General features: G+C 45.2%; 1 protein-coding gene across 1 annotated transcript in view; it reads left to right on the top strand.

Moving 5' to 3' along the window:
- The first annotated feature begins 15428 nt into the window (after positions 1 to 15428).
- Positions 15429 to 18305, top strand: part of Ppa1 (inorganic pyrophosphatase 1) — a 28371-nt gene continuing 25494 nt past the window's right edge. The window contains exon 1 of the mRNA XM_027388284.2: positions 15429 to 15608. Within this exon, the coding sequence (XP_027244085.1) occupies positions 15545 to 15608 (64 nt within the window). The 5' untranslated portion in view covers positions 15429 to 15544. The remainder of the gene's footprint in view (positions 15609 to 18305) is intronic.

Below are 18305 nucleotides of genomic sequence, written 5' to 3'. Positions count from 1 at the left end.
TGATGACCTGAGTTCAAGTCCTGAAACTGCCATAGGAGATAAGTGATTCCACAAAGTTGTCCTCTGACCTCCACAAATACACTGTTGCACTCATGTACCTAAACACACACACACACACACACACACACACACACACACACACACACACACACCACACTTGCCCTCATGCACGCACAAATGCCCGCATGCACGGTACCAAGTACCCTGTGTCTATTGCTAAACTCTACATTGGAACAGAAGCTGAGACTCAAGCCATGGTCTTTCTCCCCTGGGCTGCTGTGACCTATCTTTTCTACATTTGAGAAAGTGAGGTTCAGAATTAAACCAAGAGGCTTGATGGAGGTTTCCTATAATCCTAAAAATAACCCCAGCCAGCCACAGGCTCCAGGCTGCTGCTTTGGTCCCAAGCCACGTTTCCATCACACTCAAAGGCTTCCAAAGATTTGAGATGGGAGGAACACCAGCAGCCCGAGGTACAAATACAGCTTGATCCAACACCACATCAAGCCCTCCAGGGAGCCCCGGCTCCCTTGCCCAGTGGTCACCGAAGGAGCGAAGTCTCCTGGCCTGGCTGTCACATCCTGCCCTGTTGTTTGTGTTCCCTTGCTAACTGCCATGGCCTGATCTTCAAATCTGGCCACCAGCAAATGTTGCTGTTGTCATGTACAGGCAATAAAATAAATATAGGTGGAAAAACCCAAGCTTAGTGATTTGGAGAAGTGAGTTTATCTGTGGCATGGCCAGTGGAAGTATTAAATCATCCTGTGTTTGAAGGGTGTTTGCTATCCCTCCTCCCCAGTACCCTGCTGTCTTCCCTTGTGTGTAGAGGTCAGAGTAACCAAACACTGAGACACCTTCTTTGCTGTTCTGGCTCCCAGGGAAGGACCCCTTGTTTGTCCGGTGGTCCTCCAAGCCCTTGTGAGATCAGCATAATCACCTCCTTTATGTTCTCCTTTCCAGGCCTTTGAAAAATAATCCTGACGCCTCTGCCATAACTTGCAGAAAATAAACTTGTTGCAAAAGGGTTTGAAGGTCTTGTTTTTTAGTTCCGTGCCGCCAGTAGTTTCTCTCCTTTTGTGTCTTTATCACAAAAAAAAAAGTTTTCAGGCAAAACAGCCAGCTCCTTCAAGAAGGGACCTGATGTACCCAGAGAAGATGGAAAACTGGGAGATGGGCAGAGCTAGAGCAGAGGCTCAAACTCAGAATATGTCTCCTAGCTTGTTTGAAGGACCATGAATTCTAAGGTCAAGCAGAACCAGGGCCTGAATCCTGATGGGGGATGTCCTTCTGTATGCTGTGAATATATGTTTCTTTTATTGATTAATGAAGAAATGCTGATTGGCCAGTAGCCAGGAAGGAAGTATAGGTGGGCTGCCTAAGAATTCTGTGAGAGGAATTCAGAGAGTGATGCTCTTTTTTTTTTTTTTTTTTTTTTTTTTTGGTTTTTTGAGACAGGGTTTCTCTGTGTAGCTTTGGAGCCTATCCTGGCACTCACTCTGGAGACCAGGCTGGCCTCGAACTCACAGAGATCCACCTGCCTCTGCCTCCCGAGTGCTGGGATTAAAGGTGTGCGCCACCAACGCCAGGCTCAGAGAGAGATGCCATGTAGCTGCCAGAGGAATAACATGCTGAAGCATTACAGGTAAGCCACAACCTTGTGGCAATACATAGTTTAATAGATAGAAATGGGTTAATAATTAAGAGAGAGCTAGCCAATAAGAAGCCTGAGCCATCAGCCAAACATTTTATAATTAATATAAGCCTCTGTGTGTTTATTTGGGACTAAAGGGCTTTGGGACCAGATGGAACAGAAACTCCCATCTACAGAATCTTTTTGCCACAATGTATTCTGAGAACACATATCCTTGTCTTTTATATTTGACTGTGCCACCACACCTGACTAGTCTGCTGTTCTTCACATGACACCAAATCACCTGACTAATTACCTATCTATGAGTAGACAGGTGTAGTGGTTTGAATGAGAATGGCCCCCAAAGGCACATATGTTTGAATGCTTAGTCATGAGTTAGTGCAACTGTTTGGGAAGGATTAGAAGGTATGGCCTTGTTGGAAGAAGTTTGTCACTGGGGGTGGGGTTTGAGGTTTCAAAAGCAGATACCAAGTCCAGTCTGTCTCTGTCTGTCTGTCTGTCTGTCTGTCTGTCTGTCTGTCTGTCTCTGTCTCCGTCTGTCTCCTCTCTCTCTCTCTCTCTCTCTCTCTCTCTCTCTCTCTTTCTCTCTGCCTGCTGCCTAGGGATCAGGATGTAAAACTCTCAGCTTCTGCTCTAGCTCCATGTCTCTCTTCTTCCCACCAGGATGATCATGGACTAAACCTCTAAGTCTGAAAGCAAGCCCCCAGTTAGATGCTTTTCTTTGTAAGAGTTGCCTTGGTCATGGCGTCTCTTCACGGCAATAGATCAGTGACTGAGACAACAAGACAGCTTAGATAAGAATTCTAGCAGGGTTCATCCAAAACTTAGTATCTATTGAGTATTGGCAGGGGTTGTGGGGGGTGAGGGGGGCTGTCATGAACTTCCCTATTTTCCAGTGGCAAAGGCAGAAAAGAAAAGAAAATCACAATATGGTACAATCCTTCCTGTAGCAAAGGGGTCCCATACGGTTGGTCAAAGAGGTTAGGAGACAGCTTGAGGGGTATCAGAAATGGATTTCCAGAAACAGCCTAAAGTTAGTCTGAAGGTTTGAGTTAGACAATACGTGGAGAGGAGGGTGTGCAGCAGGGAGGTGAAAGTTCACAGTGGCATCAGGGACAGTGATGGAAACTCATAGTCGCTGGAGGAAGCGACATCTGCAGGATCCAGATGAAAACTAAGGAGACTGGCCAAAGCAATCAGGATGAGGAGGGGAAGTACAGGAGACCTTGGAGAGAGAGATCCAGTGTGCCCTGAACTGGGCAGCTGGGGAGGGTGGGTCATTGGTAATGCTTCCAGTCACCTGTAACAGGCACCAAAGACTTTATTGGTTTAATGGAGCTTGTAGTGCAAACGCATCAGACTGGCTGGTGTGTGGATCCAAGAAGTCAGTCAGCCTGGAAGTCAGGTTGTATCCACACCTCTGTTGTCTGCTGTACCAGTGTCACCCTGTTTTCCCATGTGGTGGTGAATATGGCCACTGGCTGTTAGGACACAGGCCTACCCCTTTGAAGACCACATCCTACAGCCTGATGATATCAGGCCTTGTCTCCCTGTGGCTCTTCATGGGACAAGGAATTAAGAAGCTATCTGTGTGGTGGCCTGGCAGTTGAATCTCTGCTCTGTGGTCCTAAGAAGTGCCTGCCTGGTTCCTCTGTGCTCTCTGTCATATATGCTGTGTTGAACTCAATTGTGAAACTTCCTGCCAGCCTCCCCTCCCAACTTAGACAGCTCTGATATTTCCTTTGTTAGGGAGACGGCTTCAGGATTTGCTCTGAAGAGGCTTTCCTGGCTCTTCCTGCCACCCCTCTCAGAGCAATGCTCTCTCCCTCTTATTCTCACTCTTAATGAAGCTCTTCTCCAGCTTTGAAAAGTTAGGCCTCTCCTTCCCCTGAACACCATTTTTGTTTTTCATATATTATATTATTTTCTGTCTAATGCTTTCTTCCTCCCACCCCAAGGCTCAATCACGGCCATGAAGACTTTTAATAAACTTCAATTCTGAAGGGAATTATTTATCATCTCTCTTTTCCTAAAATGACTTCTGTTCCTTAATTGTCATTATATTTAACAACAGTAATATCAGAATAATGCATTTGCTTGTGTGTACGTTTGCAGAAAGATGCAGTCAGAGCAAATGAATGTAGATACATCTCTTGTCATGACTTTCCCTAAGAGTGGGACACAGCCTTACCCTCATTGGCCCAAATGGAGTTAGGTACCCATTCTGGAGCTGTTCTGGGAATGCCACGATAGATATTCCTTTCTTCACCTTTGGCTCACGGTCAGTCAACAATGGGAGAACAGGGCTGATTTAGCCAAACAAAGGCTCCTCCTGGAGTCCTACATCACACCCAGCCTCTGATCTATTCATCTGGGGAAGGGGAAAGCAGGCTGAGGGGAAGATGTACCCAGGGCCGAGGTTTTGCTTTGCTTTGCATCTCCACTGTAGACGTTGTAGACATTGCTGATAGTACCCACGGGCTCCTCTTCTCCAGGGTGAAAGGTCATGGTTAGTAAAATTCCATAGCCATGCCCAAGTGAGGAAGAGAGGACCTCTTCCAGTATGGCTCCCAAAGAAGCAAGAGAAGCTTTCCCAGAAGCCTCTCACAACTCCCTTTGAGTCACATAACCACAATCAAACCAGACATGAGCAAGAGGAACAAAGACATTGTGATTAAACTAGACTAATCAAGACTATCCCCTGGGCTCGGCACTGAGTTCCCAGAAGCACAAGGATGTGTGTGCAGGGGCAGGTGGATGCCGGTCTGAAGACCAACAGTCCTGTTAGGTAACAGGAGGGAACGGTGGATGACTGTTGGAGAGGGCTACCAGGATGAACCCAGAGAAAGTCCCAGCTCCATTGCATAGGCAGGTGCAGCCTTGCCAAGAAGGAAGATTTGAAGGAGACATGGCAAGCACACTCTTAGACTTACTAACAATGAGATGCTCATGAGCCACCCAAGCAGGGAGACCATCTGTGTACAGGGGTGACTGTCCCCTTCTAAAAGAAGCACATCTCCTGATTTAGCTCTTCTCTCTCGATCACTCCTCAGATTCCTCTGTGGACATCTCTTCTCATGGCCTTCCAGAATCCAGGGTCTCTTCAGGATTCTGTCCCCCGTCCTCTGCCCTTCTCATTCTGTGCTGTTCCTATAGGTCAGTGGTTCTCAACCTGTGGGTGGTACCCCTTTGGGAGTAAAATGACCCTTTCACAGGAGTTGCCCAAGACCATTAGAAAACACAGATATTTATGTTACAATTCGTAACAGTAGCAAAATTACAGTTAAGAAGTAGCGATGAAAATAATTTTATGGTTGGGGGTCACCACAGCATGAGGGACTGTAGGGTCTCCGCATGAGAAAGGTTGAGAACCTCTGGTCTAGGGGGCCTCACCTTCTTCAGTTCCCACTGCGAAGGCAATGGCTCCAGCTTTGTTCTTCTGAGTTCCAGACCCGTTTCTAACCATCCAGCTTGGAACTTTGGGCCCTCCCCATGCCTTTCCCTCTATAAAATCCTGGCCATAGTCATTGGTAATCCTGGATAACTTTCTGTTTTATAACAATGGACTTTATAAAAATGCAACTTCATTTCTCTCTCTCTTGCTTCTCTCTCCCCTCACTTCACCCAACAAACTTCCTTCCCATGTTAAAAAAAAAAAAAATTGCAACTTCAAGTTGCCTTCTCCGACTCTACTGCTGTCCTGAGCCTGTTGTGTCTGGTTCTATCCCCTGCTTTGCACATGCACATGCATGTACATTTATATGAACATGTGCATACATGTGTGTGTGCATGCATGTATGTAGAATAGCTTTCTTGGACCCAGCGTTGTGTCCCGTGACTTTTTAAGTCTCCTCAATTGGGAGGAAGAGGCAGGCAGATCTCTAGGAGTTTAAGGCCAGTCCAGTCTAGGTGGTGAATTTCAGGCCAGCCCTGTCTCAAGCTCTCTCAAGGTCCTGTCAAAAGTAGTCAAGGTTATGTTGTTTCCCAGCATTCATGGGAATGTATTGTTCCTGTAAGCATGTGCATTCATCATTGTCCTGCAGTTCTACAGTATCTTCTGCTCGTGAGAATGTTTCCCTACTACTTTGACGTTGAATCTGATTGTGTAAATGGAAAGTGGGCAGTTGTCAGTGTAGATAGAAGCGTTAAGAGCCACAGTATGCTTACTTGTGGTGGTGCACGCCTTTAATCTCAGCACTCTAGAGGCAGAGGCAGGTGGATCTCTATGAATTTAAGGCCAACTAAGGCTACGTATATACATAAATATATAAAAAATATTACAATATATCATATAATCTATACACACTATATATAGTATCTATGTTGTATATATTACACTATAGTATACATATATGTATATAATATATGTGAATATGTATATGTATTATATGTCAGGTACACAATTGTATACATAATATATTATATATAGTATACAAAATAAATATACAATTGCAAATTGGAAAATATACAATTATATATTATATAATGTAATAATTATATACATTACAATATAATCAATACATAATATGTACAAAATGTGTTTCATATATTTTACATTTTGTGTATATTATATATTTGTGTATATGATATATATATATATATATACTCTTAGAGAAACATGAGCACTTTGTGTTCTGCAACAAAATTGTGGGTTTGGTAGGAAAAAGGTTGTCTGTTACAAGAACAATATATCTCTTACAACATATTTTTAAAAACAGACTAGTATGGGCTTGGTTGGTAAAGAGTTCTTCTAGCGTGCACAAAGCTCTCAGTGATGCAAAACAAAACACAAATGGGCATAGTGGTACACATCTGTGATTTTATCACTTGAGGACTGGAGGTAAGAGGAGCAGAAGTTCGAGTCCCTTCTCTGACTCATGCAGTGAGTTCACAGACAGCCTGGGTTTCAGGAGATCTTAGTTCCAAAAAATTTTAAAATTCATTAAAAAAAAGAACAACAAAAAAGAAAAATAGATGGATTAAGTAATAGTATTAGGAGCAAAACATTGTGTCATTCCTTTTGGGACCTGCTGTTGAGTCCTTCAGCCAATTGGAAGTAAGATTAATCACGAAGTAGCTTACAGTTTAAGGCAAGGATATTTTGTTACTATGTCTTTCTTGGATGCTTTTGGATACATGTGGCAACATTTATTTATTTATTTTTGACACAGTATCTATGTAGCTTTGGCTGGCTTGGAGCTCACAGAGATCCTCTGCCTTTCCCTCCAGAGTGCTGGGATTAAGAGGCATGGGCCACTATGCTGGGTAGAATTCTTAATATAAGCAAGAAATGAGCTTGAAAAAGAATTGGCTGAATAAGCAGGGGATGGGAAGAGAAAGAGTCCAAAAGTCTGTGGTCAGGAGACTCAACTGTTGCTTGCCTATGATAAAGAAAGGCTGGAAATTGAGAAATGTATTGAGTAACAGGCATGAATGACTAGGTAAAAGTTAGTCTTGGGACAGACCCATGGGGAAAATAATTTAGGAAATTTAGATCTTTCCTTACTAATTATGTCTGGAGAGAGCAAAATTACAGATACGGAGACTGGCATCTGGGGCTGCCTGGAATCATAGAGGCTATCCATGTTCTCATTAGTGTTGTACAATAGACTAGCACCAGCCTGGGTGAAAGGGCACCATGGCTGTTGAAGAACAGTCTTTGTGTTCTCAAGTGTCTGTGGGCAGGAAAAAGGCTGACAACAACTCAGCTCCCAAGGATTTTCAAGATATAGCCAAGGTTCGTGGTTGGAATAAAAGAACCCTTCAGGATGAGAAAGCTAAGAGCCTTGAAAAAAGGATACCAGGGGCCAGCTAAGGGGAGGCCGAATCCATCAATCAGTACTTCTACACCAAGCACAACTACAAGCCCCAGATTCAGGGGTGGTTGTGTGCCACCTCCTCCTCCAGTTTATGAAGGTCAGTATTATATTCTGGTTTTTGTTTGTAAGACGAGGTCTTCTGTAGCTCAGGCTGGCCTTGGCTCATTAAGTAGCAGAAAATAACCTTGAACTTCTGATCCTCTGGTTTCTATTGCCTAAGTGCTGGATGGTGCTGGCCTATAGGCATGCACTACCAAATCTGGCACTCAATCTTTGTTCAAAAACTGCACACTAGGACTAGATAGAGAGTACACAGCACTTGCTGGTTTCTGTGTTCATAAGTTTCTGGATTAGAGAGGCATATTTGCATCTGATGCTACAAGCAGCAGGAGATAATGCAAATTCACCCTGTGGGTGAAGGAGGAGATGAACAGATGTGACTAAGACTTGTAATGATAGAAAATAATACTGTAACCAGTGCCTGCTTCTTTCTTCACATACATGCTTGCCTATATGTAGTACCCCTTTAAGGACCAAATTTCCACACACACACACACACACACACACACACACACACACACACACACACGGACATCAGACAACATCCCAGGGCTTTGCTGGTAACATATAAGCAGAAATGACATAATATGCACATATATAGAAACATTTGTATATAAGTGGTATATGCCAGAGATATTGCATATACATACCATTTCATTATTTTTAAACATTTTAATGACTTATTTATTCTTATTTTATGTGCATTGGTGTTTTTGCCTGCCTGTATGTCTGCGTGAGGGTGTCAGATCTCCTGGAACTGCAGTGATGGACAGTTTTGAACTGCTGTTGTGAACTGAGAATTGAACCCGGATCCCCTGGAAGGAACCCGGGTCCTCTGGAAGAGCATTGTTTAATGCTCTTAACCTCTGAGCCATTTCTCCAGTGCAACCCCCCCACCCCCAACCCATTATTATTGTTTTGATTCTCCTACCTCAGCCTCCCCAGTGCTGGAATTACAATCTGGCTCCATCTATCTATCTATCTATCTATCTATCTATCTATCTATCTATCTTTGAGCAAAAGCTTGAGGCACTTGAACTGCAATAATGGGCTGTCATGCAGCATGATGTCTTCCAGGCTTATGCATGCTGTACCATGTGTCAGGATTTTGCTTTTGTCTGGGCCATCTGTCTGTTTTAGTAGAGATACTTTTGATTTTATGAAACAGAACTCTTCAATTGAACCCAAGTATTACCATTAAACCTGCAAGGAATTTATTATGGAATGGAATGGAATGAGACATTCAGAGGCCAAGCAGAGCCAGGGCTGGTTAAATCAGCAGCTTCAAGGCATTATCACAGGACTTGGGTTAATGTCCCATCATTCTTTGTGGTTGATCTCTTTGTGCTGGCTCGGCTCCCAGGCTGGTGTCTCATGGGACTCTGCAGCGTTAGCCACTTGTATTCATCAGTTTTTGCTAGATTATGCTATGACAATAGACCCCCAAATCTCTATGGCTTGAAACAAACATTAAAAAGTGTATACATTTAGAAGTATATATGCACTTTAAGATAAAGAAACACACTAGCAGTCTGCCCTTCATCCCAGTAAACAGAACTGTGTAATATTTACAAGTTACTGTGGTTGTGAGGATCAGAAACCAGGCCCTGAACTTATGAGACAAAGTAATACTTAGTAAAAGAAAAAAAGAGCCAGGCACTGTGGAGCATACCTGTATCACAGCACTCAGGAGACAGAGGCAGGCAGATCTCTGAGTTCTAGGCCAGCTAAGGCTACATGGTGAGACCTTGTCTCAACCCCCCACACCATGTACCCCCCCCAAAAAAAAAAGGAAATTTTTTCAATGTGACCACACCAGGGAGAGGGACAAAAAGGACTCCTACCAGACCCGCACACCCAAGTCCATCTTCTGGGTCCTGGCATGATCCAGATTTAAATAGAAGGCAAGAATCATGTACACCTAAAGAGTCTTGATCAACTGGGCTCCTGCCCATCATCACTAGCTCTGCCCCAGTTAAGGCAAGTCTGACAAGTTGCCAGAACTATGTGACGCCTGTTTCCCAGGAGACCAGTTCCCCGGCCTGCCAAACGTACCAGGCTTCAGGCTCTTCTCTCAGGGGAGAGTCCAGTTTTGGAGAGCCATTATTTTAAAAGTCTGATAAGGAACAGGTGGGACACAATGTCTCTTTAGAATGTCTTCATTCCTGCTAGGACAGTTACATGACTTAAAAGAAGAAACCTCTGGCAACTATGACCCACTTAGCTTATTTTTAACTCCTCCCTTGAAGGTGGAGGAGGGGCTGTGTGCCCTGAAGCAAACCTGCACAGAAACCATTCCTCGGTGCAATCTATTAGGAAGGTGACAATAAGGCTTGAGCAGGCTTCCCAAATCCTCCATTTCCACCAACCACCCAAGCTCTAAGCTACTTAATAGGATTTCTTCTTTTCTTGCATGAGACAGGGTCTCACACTATAGCCCAGGCTAGCCTCAAACTCACTCTGTAGCCCAGGTTTGCCTTGAACTCTGGGAAATTGTCCTTTCTCAGTCTCCTGAACGCTGGGACAGAATTTCCTTTCAGGCCTAATAGGACAGGTTTGTTATCGAAGCTATGCCAGAGCCAGAGGCCAGAAGATAGAAAGGTCAAGGCCTGCCTTGGCTACAGAATGAGTGGAAGGTCTGAAGGGCTCTGGTAGGCCGGAACATGGCAAACATGGTTCTGGCAGATCTTGCCACCCCTCATTCCCTCATCCTTGCTAAACTGTTAGACTAAGATCTATATCCTTTTTTTGGCCACTCTGAAAGGGGTAAACTAAACTCAAACTCTTCACTTCCAATAAATCACACAAGGGAGAGATGGTATAAATGTGGCAAAGCCTTAAGTTCTCATTCAACTCTTATTATTCATACTAGAGAGAAGCTATATAAATGTAAAGGTTGCAGAAAAGCCTTCAGAACAAACCCAGTCTACCCTTCCATCTAGTTCTTGTGTTGTGTTGTGAGCAAAACTCCAAGACAACCTTTCTCTTAGTACCTAGAAACTGTGTTTGACACCAAACCACCTCCAAGAGACAGACAAAGCCATAGAAACCACAGAATGCTCCCTCCCAGCACCAACCAATGAGAACAGGCTACCTGCAAGTAACAGACAAAGCCATAGAAACCACCAAATGTTCCCATCTATAGCCAACCAATCAAAAATGCTAACAATCCAGTTGCCCTGACTCTGGGAAATTTCCCTAATTGTTCCCCAAATGTCAACCAATCAGGATCAGACCCATGCTCCTCCCTACCTACTGATGTAATCCAGAGGTACTCCCTCTGGAGGCTGCTTCGTCAGCTTGCTAGATGGAGTCCCTGTCACAGTTGGATGAAACAATAAACCTTGCTTTTGCAGTTCTGTGGGTCTCTCTCCCTGGTGGTTTTTTGGGATCTTTGAGACTTGGGCATAACAACTTCTTCCTCCTGAGGCTGACTACCAAGGTCCAGCTATCAAAGTATTGAAGTCCAGCAACCAAAAAGCCCCGCTTTGGCTGTCCTAATTAACATGCTGAATCAAAACAAACCAACTCGGGCTGGAGAGATGCCTCAGCGGTTAAGAGCACTGACTGTTCTTCCAGAGATCCTGAGTTCAATTCCCAGCAACCACATGGTGGCTCACAACCGCCTTGAATGAGATCTGGTGCCCACTGCCTGCATGCAGGCAGAAGACTGTATACATAATAAATGAATGAAATCTTTAAAAAAAAAAACAAAAAAACTCATCCTAACACAGATTTCCCTTTACCCTTAATAAGCCACAATTTGCCTGTGGGTCCTTTGTCCCTCCAGGGCAAAAATCCCCCCTCCCCTATCCCTTGTTCCTTTTTCCTTGTCCTCTGTCTTTGTCTTTCATTTCTTTTGGGGCCCAAACACTTGGTTTTGGTGTCCTGTGTAATTCTGGGCCTTTCAAGGTCAGTCTGGATAACTTAGTAGGATCCTATCTCAAATAAAAAGTAAGAGCAGGGCTGGGGATAAAACTTAGTGACAAAACTCTTGCCCGGCTTGACTGAAGCCCTAGATTCAGTTACCAGAACTACTAAAACAAACTAAATAACCCCAATTTGGATCAGGTCATTTTCCCACTAAAAACCTCTCATAGATGACTACTCTTCATCTTGCCTATGTACGTGTGTGTGTGTGTGTGTGTGTGTGTGTGTGTCTGTGTGTGTGTCTGTGTGTGTTTGGAGGTCAGAGGTGGATGTCAGGTGTTTTCCTCAATTGCTTTACCATCTTATTTTTTAAGACAGGGTTTCTTGATAAACCTGGACAGCACTGATTTGTGTAGATGAGCTGGCTATCAAGCCTCAGGCATCTTCTAGTCTCTGTCTGCCAGCACTTAGATTACTGGGGTACATGCCACCACACCTGACATTTTACATGGGTGCTGGGGATCTGAACTCAGGTCCTCTTGCTTGTGTGGTAAGAGGACTGATACACTGACTCATATATCTCTCTAACTCCTGCTTTCTTTTTTCTTTTGGCAGGGTCTGTCTGGTGTGTCTCAGGCTGTCTTCCTGCTTCAAACCTGCTATAACGCAAGAATGACCTTGAATTTCTTACCCTTCTGTCTATATCTCCTGAGTACTAGGATTATAGGCATATGTTTCTAAGCCTGGTTTTATGTGGTCCTGGAGCCTGAACCCCAGGCTCTGTTGTATTCTAGGCAAGCACTCTACCAATTGAGCTCTGTCTCCAACCTACTTTTCTTTCTTTTTTTTTAGATTTTATTTATTTATTATGTATACAACATTCTGCTTCCATGTATACCAGAAGAGGGCACCAGATCTCATAACAGATGGTTGTGAGCCACCATGTGGTTACTGGGAATTGAACTCAGGACCTCTGGAAGAGCAGTCAGTGCTCTTAACCTCTGAGCCATCTCTCCAGCCCAGAATATACTTTTTATACTTTTTTATTTCGAGACAAGGTTTCTCTGTGTAGCTTTGGAGCCTATGCTGGCACTCACTATATAGACTAGGCTGGCCTCAAACTCACAAAGATCCGCCTGCCTCTGCCTCCCGAGTGCTGGGATTAGAGGCACGCGCCACCAACGCCCGGCTACCAACCTAGTTTTCTAAATTAAAAGAATCATTATTTTTATTTTCTATGTATTGTCTGTATATATGTCTGTGCTTGTGTGCCTGAGGTCCATCAAGTCCTCAAGAGAGCATCCCTTGAAATGGGAGTGACAGATGATTGTGAGCCAGCATGAGGGTGCTGGTAATTAACCCTGTATCATCTTGGAGAACCTGTGCTCTTAACCACTGAGTCATCTCTCCGGCCCCTATCCCAGCTTCGTAAAAAAGTATATTTATTTTCACTCAGAAGGCAGAGGTAGGCAGATCTCTGAGTGCCGGGCTAGCCTGATCTACAGAGCAAGTTTTAGAATAGCCAGGGATACACAGGGAAGCCATGTCTGGAAAAACAAACAAAAAAAAAATAAGTATGAGTGATTGGCCTGCATTATGTATGTGTGAACACTGCATGGGTCCTGGAGACCCCAGAGGCCATAACAGGGCACTTGATTCCCTGGACCTAGAAGTACAGAAGGTTGTAAGCTTCCTGTGAGATCTGGGAATGGAACCCTGGGTCCTTTGTGAGAACACAAAATGCTTTAACTGCTGAGACATCTTAGGCCCCTCCAGCCCAGTGTTTTCAGACAAGGTCTTACTGGAGAGCCTAGGCTGGCCTTGAATTTGTTATCCTCCTATCTCAGCTTCCCAGGGGCTGGGATTATCTGAACATGCCACTAAGCCTGGCTGAACAAGGTCCTCAAGGTCTGTGGGGCTCATTTCCCTTGCAGGCTAGGGAAAGTTACAATGCACAGGGCTGGGCGTTTTACTTTAGTGAGTACTGATTGGCTCTCTGAATATATTCAATGGGTCAGATAGAGTGTAGGTCCAGAGGTCAGGAAGATGATATCAACTCACTTGGCTCTGAGGGAAAGTACATGTAGGGTATTGTTATTGTGTCATTTCTGGCCATTCAGTCAGAGATGAAACTCAGGGTTTGTCCAAGAAAACTGATTCTATCTGCTCAGAGAGAGAGAGAGAGAGAGAGAGAGAGAGAGAGAGAGAGACTCAGACTGGGTCCTGCTTACTATTATTATGTGCAGAGATTCCTGCTTTCATTCCTGTATTACCAACTAGGCTATTATACATACATACATACATCTTTTTTTCTGCCTTCATGTTCTGAAACTGTGGTGTTGTGTTCAAAAGTGAGTCACAGCCTTCTGAAAATTTATGGGTGTCAGCAGGGTGAGCAGTAGGGAGGAGGGACAGGGAGAAACACAAACTAATGAGAAATTTGTCTTTTTTTTTTTTTTTTTTTTTTTTTTTTTTTTTTTGAGACAGAGTCTCTTGTATCCAGATGGCCAAGAATGACCTTGAATTCATGACCCTCCTGTTTCTTCTTCCCAAATGCTGGGGCAGCAAGTATATACAACCATGCCAATTTAGAAATTAATTTTATTAGGTTTCATTTGATACTTGGTTTGTACATTCCATTTTATATATTAGACATTGCTTTGAAATAGTTTAGAGGAAACTGTCTTTAAGATACTGAGTTAAGCCAGGTGGTCGTGGTGCACCCCTTTAATCCCAGCACTCGGGAGGCAGAGGCAGGCGGATCTCTGTGAGTTCGAGACCAGCCTGGTCTACAAGAGATAGTTCCAAGACAGCCTCCAAAGCCACAGAGAAACCCTGTCTCGAAAAAACCAACCAAACAAACAAACAAAAAAAGATGCTGAGTTAAGGCTGGGCAGTGGTGGTGCATGCCTTTGGTCCCAGCACTCGGGAGGCAGAGGCAGGCGGATCTCTGTGAGTTCGATGCCAGCCTGGTCTCCAGAGCGAGTGCCAGGATAGGCTCCAAAGCTACACAGAGAAACCCTGTCTCAAAAAACCAAAAAAAAAGTGTAATTAGCTATTTTAAAAAATGTAGATAGTTTCCTGGATTATAATTAGAATTGTCTTATTTTGAGAGTCTCATATTGAAGCGTGGGGTGGCCTGTAACTCACTATGTAACTCAGGCTGGTCTTGAAGTTGTGGCAATCCTCCTGCCTCAGCCTCCTGAGTTCTGGGGTTACAGGTATGAGCCACCATACCTAGCTTATAGTTAAGACTTATATAATATATAGGTATATTATATAAATAAAAATATATATTTAACCTTATAGGACTGGGAAAGTAATGTCTACGGCCTCACACTTTGAGGGATCGTGTCTGGCCTGAGGTGGTGCAACAGAAGTAGGAAAACAAGATCCAAGAGCTGCTCCTGGGAGAAATTGTCCTCAAGGAACTCAGTGCACTCCTGGGCCTCCCCAGTGCTTTCAATCTCAGTCCCAGCGGAGAACACCGGAGCAACTGGGGAGGGCAGGAACTTGGGGCTGGTCCAAGCAGAATTCACCCAACAACCCAGAAGAGAAACTGAGTCAGGTCGGCAAGTAAGAGCAAATTTTACCCTATGTCAACTACTGGAAAGTGGAAGAGCAGGCATTTTGCAGGTAGCTCTAAAGCGTGCCGAGTCACATAGCCTACAAGTTTTCAGAGCCGGGCCAGTCAAACCCTCAGCTTTAATAAGGACTGCGTGGGAAGCAGGAAGCTTATCAAGGCCTTCAGAGATAAGGAATTCCTCTGCAGGCTATGAGTGGAGTCAAAGGTGAGCGCCCCGTAAGCGTCTGGAGGGTGATTTGCGTTCTAACCCCGTGGAGCCACCAACAGGCTGACAGTTTCAAGAGGACAGCCGGCGCCGGCCACGTGGCCCAGGCTGGGAGCCAGGGGCGGACCTGGGGGCGGGGCGTGCGGAGGCGCGCCGGCCAGAGTGCGCTTGCGCATGAGGGCGGGGCGGGGGCGGGACGCAAGCCGAGCGCAGCGCATTAAAGGCGCGGCGCGGACGACCAGCTGGTGAGTCCTCGGTGCGCAGGCGCGGACTTTCTCCTCTCGTCCGGTTGCTCCGTGTCGGGGCTGCGTGGTTGTGTGACTGTGCAGCGGTGGCTGTGCGTCTGGGACACGATGAGTGGCTTCAGCAGCGAGGAGCGCGCCGCGCCCTTTACCCTCGAGTACCGCGTCTTCCTAAGTGAGTAGCGGCGGCGCGGGGCCCGGCAGCCCATTCATTCCAGCCGACCTCTGGGAGCAAGCCGGGCGGGCGTGCGAGCGAGCGGGCGGGCGCGTCCCCTTCCCACCCCGGGCTGAGGAGGGCCGCCATCCCAATGCCCACCACGATCGCTCCCTCCACACATTGGAACTTGGGCCACGTGGGAAAGGAAACCCACTGAGTCACCCTAAGAAGGTGCCGGGAGGTGACAACAGTCACCGTAAGAGGATTGTCCTCAGCATCGCGGGAGGGAGGGCGGCGATTTCCTCAAGATGTTAATTCGATCCCGAGGGGGATCGAGCCCTCCCCGGTGTTCTAGAGATGGGAAACTGAGGCCCGGGTCCTCCCGGCTCGGTCCTCGATGAGCAGCGCGCCTGCCTCGTGCGCTGCGAGCCTTCTCTAAGCACCGATGTCTGGGAGTGCTCCCTAGGAAACTGAAAGCTTTCCCTCCCCAGGCAGACTGGTGACGTACAGCGGAGGAGCAGGAGGGAGAGCAGCCAGGTTCTTAACCCTGGTGCCGGGACCCGAGTCCCGACCTACTAGTTATTCCCTGCCCTGCACCCAGAAAGGTGGAGCGCTCTGCCTTCCAGGTGTTGCCATCTTCTGCCTTGTTGGTGCTGGAAGCTTCCTATCTGGGGTTTCTCTTTAGCCCAGCCCCCAGCTTCTAGGTATACATTTATGGTGCTAACCAAGGCCTTCCTTCCATTTTGTAACTTTATGTTATTCGGGAGGGATGGACTGGGTATCGAGATCTGAGTGGATGGAGGACAGCGCAGTAGACACTCCTGGAAAGAATGAACAAAGTGTTTAGCACATCGAAGTCTGGTTTGGAGCAAAAGGGACAGTGAATTCCTAAGTTTATACATCTAATGAAGATTAAACCACCAGGGGAAATCCGGGAAGGGTGGGCCTCATTTTAATTAATTATAGAATTAAACAATAAGGGCAGTATGTAGGAACTTTGGTCTGGAAATAGTGTTGGCCCCAGACTTCATCAGTGTACCTTAGAGTGATCCTTTGATGTGCAGAACAAATATCTGTTTTTAACTTAGATAACGTATTGGCTGTGAGTATTTGATTGTTAGTGGAGAACAAAGACACTCCTTGACTTTGGACTAGACCAAAGTTCTTCAAAGGGACTGCCTGGAACATAAGAAATACTAATAATTTAGAATCTATGTAATTTAACCAGTTTTGGCTCTTTGAGCTTTTTTTTTTGTGTGTGTGTGTGTGTGTGTGTGTGTGTGTGTGTGTGTGTGTGTGTGTGTGTGTGTTTTCGAGACAGGGTTTCTTTGTGTAGCTTTGGAGCCTATCCTGGCACTTGCTCTGGAGACCAGGCTGGCCTCGAACTCGCAGAGATCCGCCTGCCTCTGCCTCCCGAGTGCTGGGATTAAAGGCATGCACCACCAACACCCGGCTCTCTTTGGTGATGGCACAAGCCTAATCCCAGTACTGGGGAGGCAGAGGCAGTTGGAACTCTTGAGTTTGAGCCCAGCCTGGTCTACAGAGTGAGTTCCAGGACAGTCCTGGTTGTCCCACAGAGAAACACTGTCTTGAAAAGCCTAAAAAAAAATAAAAATAAAAATAAAAAGGCAAGTTTCTTAGCATTTCCCCCCTCCTTTTTGATGATGGTGGTGGGGTGGGTTTCCTGGTCAGCTCAGCCTGGTTTCAGCCTCCCAACTACTAGAAAACAGGCCCTGGGCACCACACCTGACAGGCGGCATCCATTCCTAATATAAATAATTTTTCTTTTGGGGAGGTAACTTGAGTGCAAGGTTCTCAGTGTGAACCGCATGGGTGATGGATCTCAAAAGTTAGATGTGCTTGGTGATAGAATACAGAGACACAACTAATGGAGAGGATCCTGGAGATATTGGATGTTCAGGTCTACTTTTGAATTCTAGACTTGAAGGAACGAAATGATGTGGACAGATCTTAAGTTTCCTGTAGAATGGAAGGGAGGGTTTTGTTTGCTTGAACTATATCCCCAGCTCGAGGAAGTGAAAATTACGTTTGCTTTCTTCTTTAATTTTTTGAGATAGGGTCTTATGTAGCCCAAGCCAGCCTCAAACTCAATATATATATATATATATATATCTCCAAAGGATGACCTTGAATTCCTGATCCTCCTGTCCCAGTCTCAAAAGCTCATGTCAGGCATGGGCCACATCTTGAACTAAAATTACTTTCCAGAGAATGATAGTTCTAGAATATAGAAATTGCTTGTGAAGATGTCATTGTGCCTAGATTATTTTTAAGGAAAGTGGTAATGTTGAAGCAGGTCTGAAGTGTCACTTAAAACAGCATGAATTTCTAAGTTAGTAAGTCAGTTGGTCTCTTTCCTGCAGGTATTTCACCAAGTTCTATAAGTAGTTAATTGTAATAATATATAATATATAATATATTATTATTAATATATAATATAAAATAATATATATTTTATATAGTAAGCCCTTCAAGGCTGGGGATAGGAGGAATATAATCAGGTTCTTGCACTCATAATAGGAATTAAGATAACACCAAGTGTAAGCAGAAAGAACCCCCCTTTTTTTTTTTTTGGTTTTTTTGAGACAGGGTTTCTCTATCCTGGCGCTCGCTCTGGAGACCAGGCTGGCCTCGAACTCACAGAGATCCGCCTGCCTCTGCCTCTGCCTCCCCAGTGCTGGGATTAAAGGCATG

This window comes from Cricetulus griseus, assembly GCF_003668045.3.
Source record: "Cricetulus griseus strain 17A/GY chromosome 1 unlocalized genomic scaffold, alternate assembly CriGri-PICRH-1.0 chr1_0, whole genome shotgun sequence".
NCBI lineage: Eukaryota > Metazoa > Chordata > Mammalia > Rodentia > Cricetidae > Cricetulus > Cricetulus griseus.
This window is presented reverse-complemented; position numbering and strand designations above follow the sequence as displayed.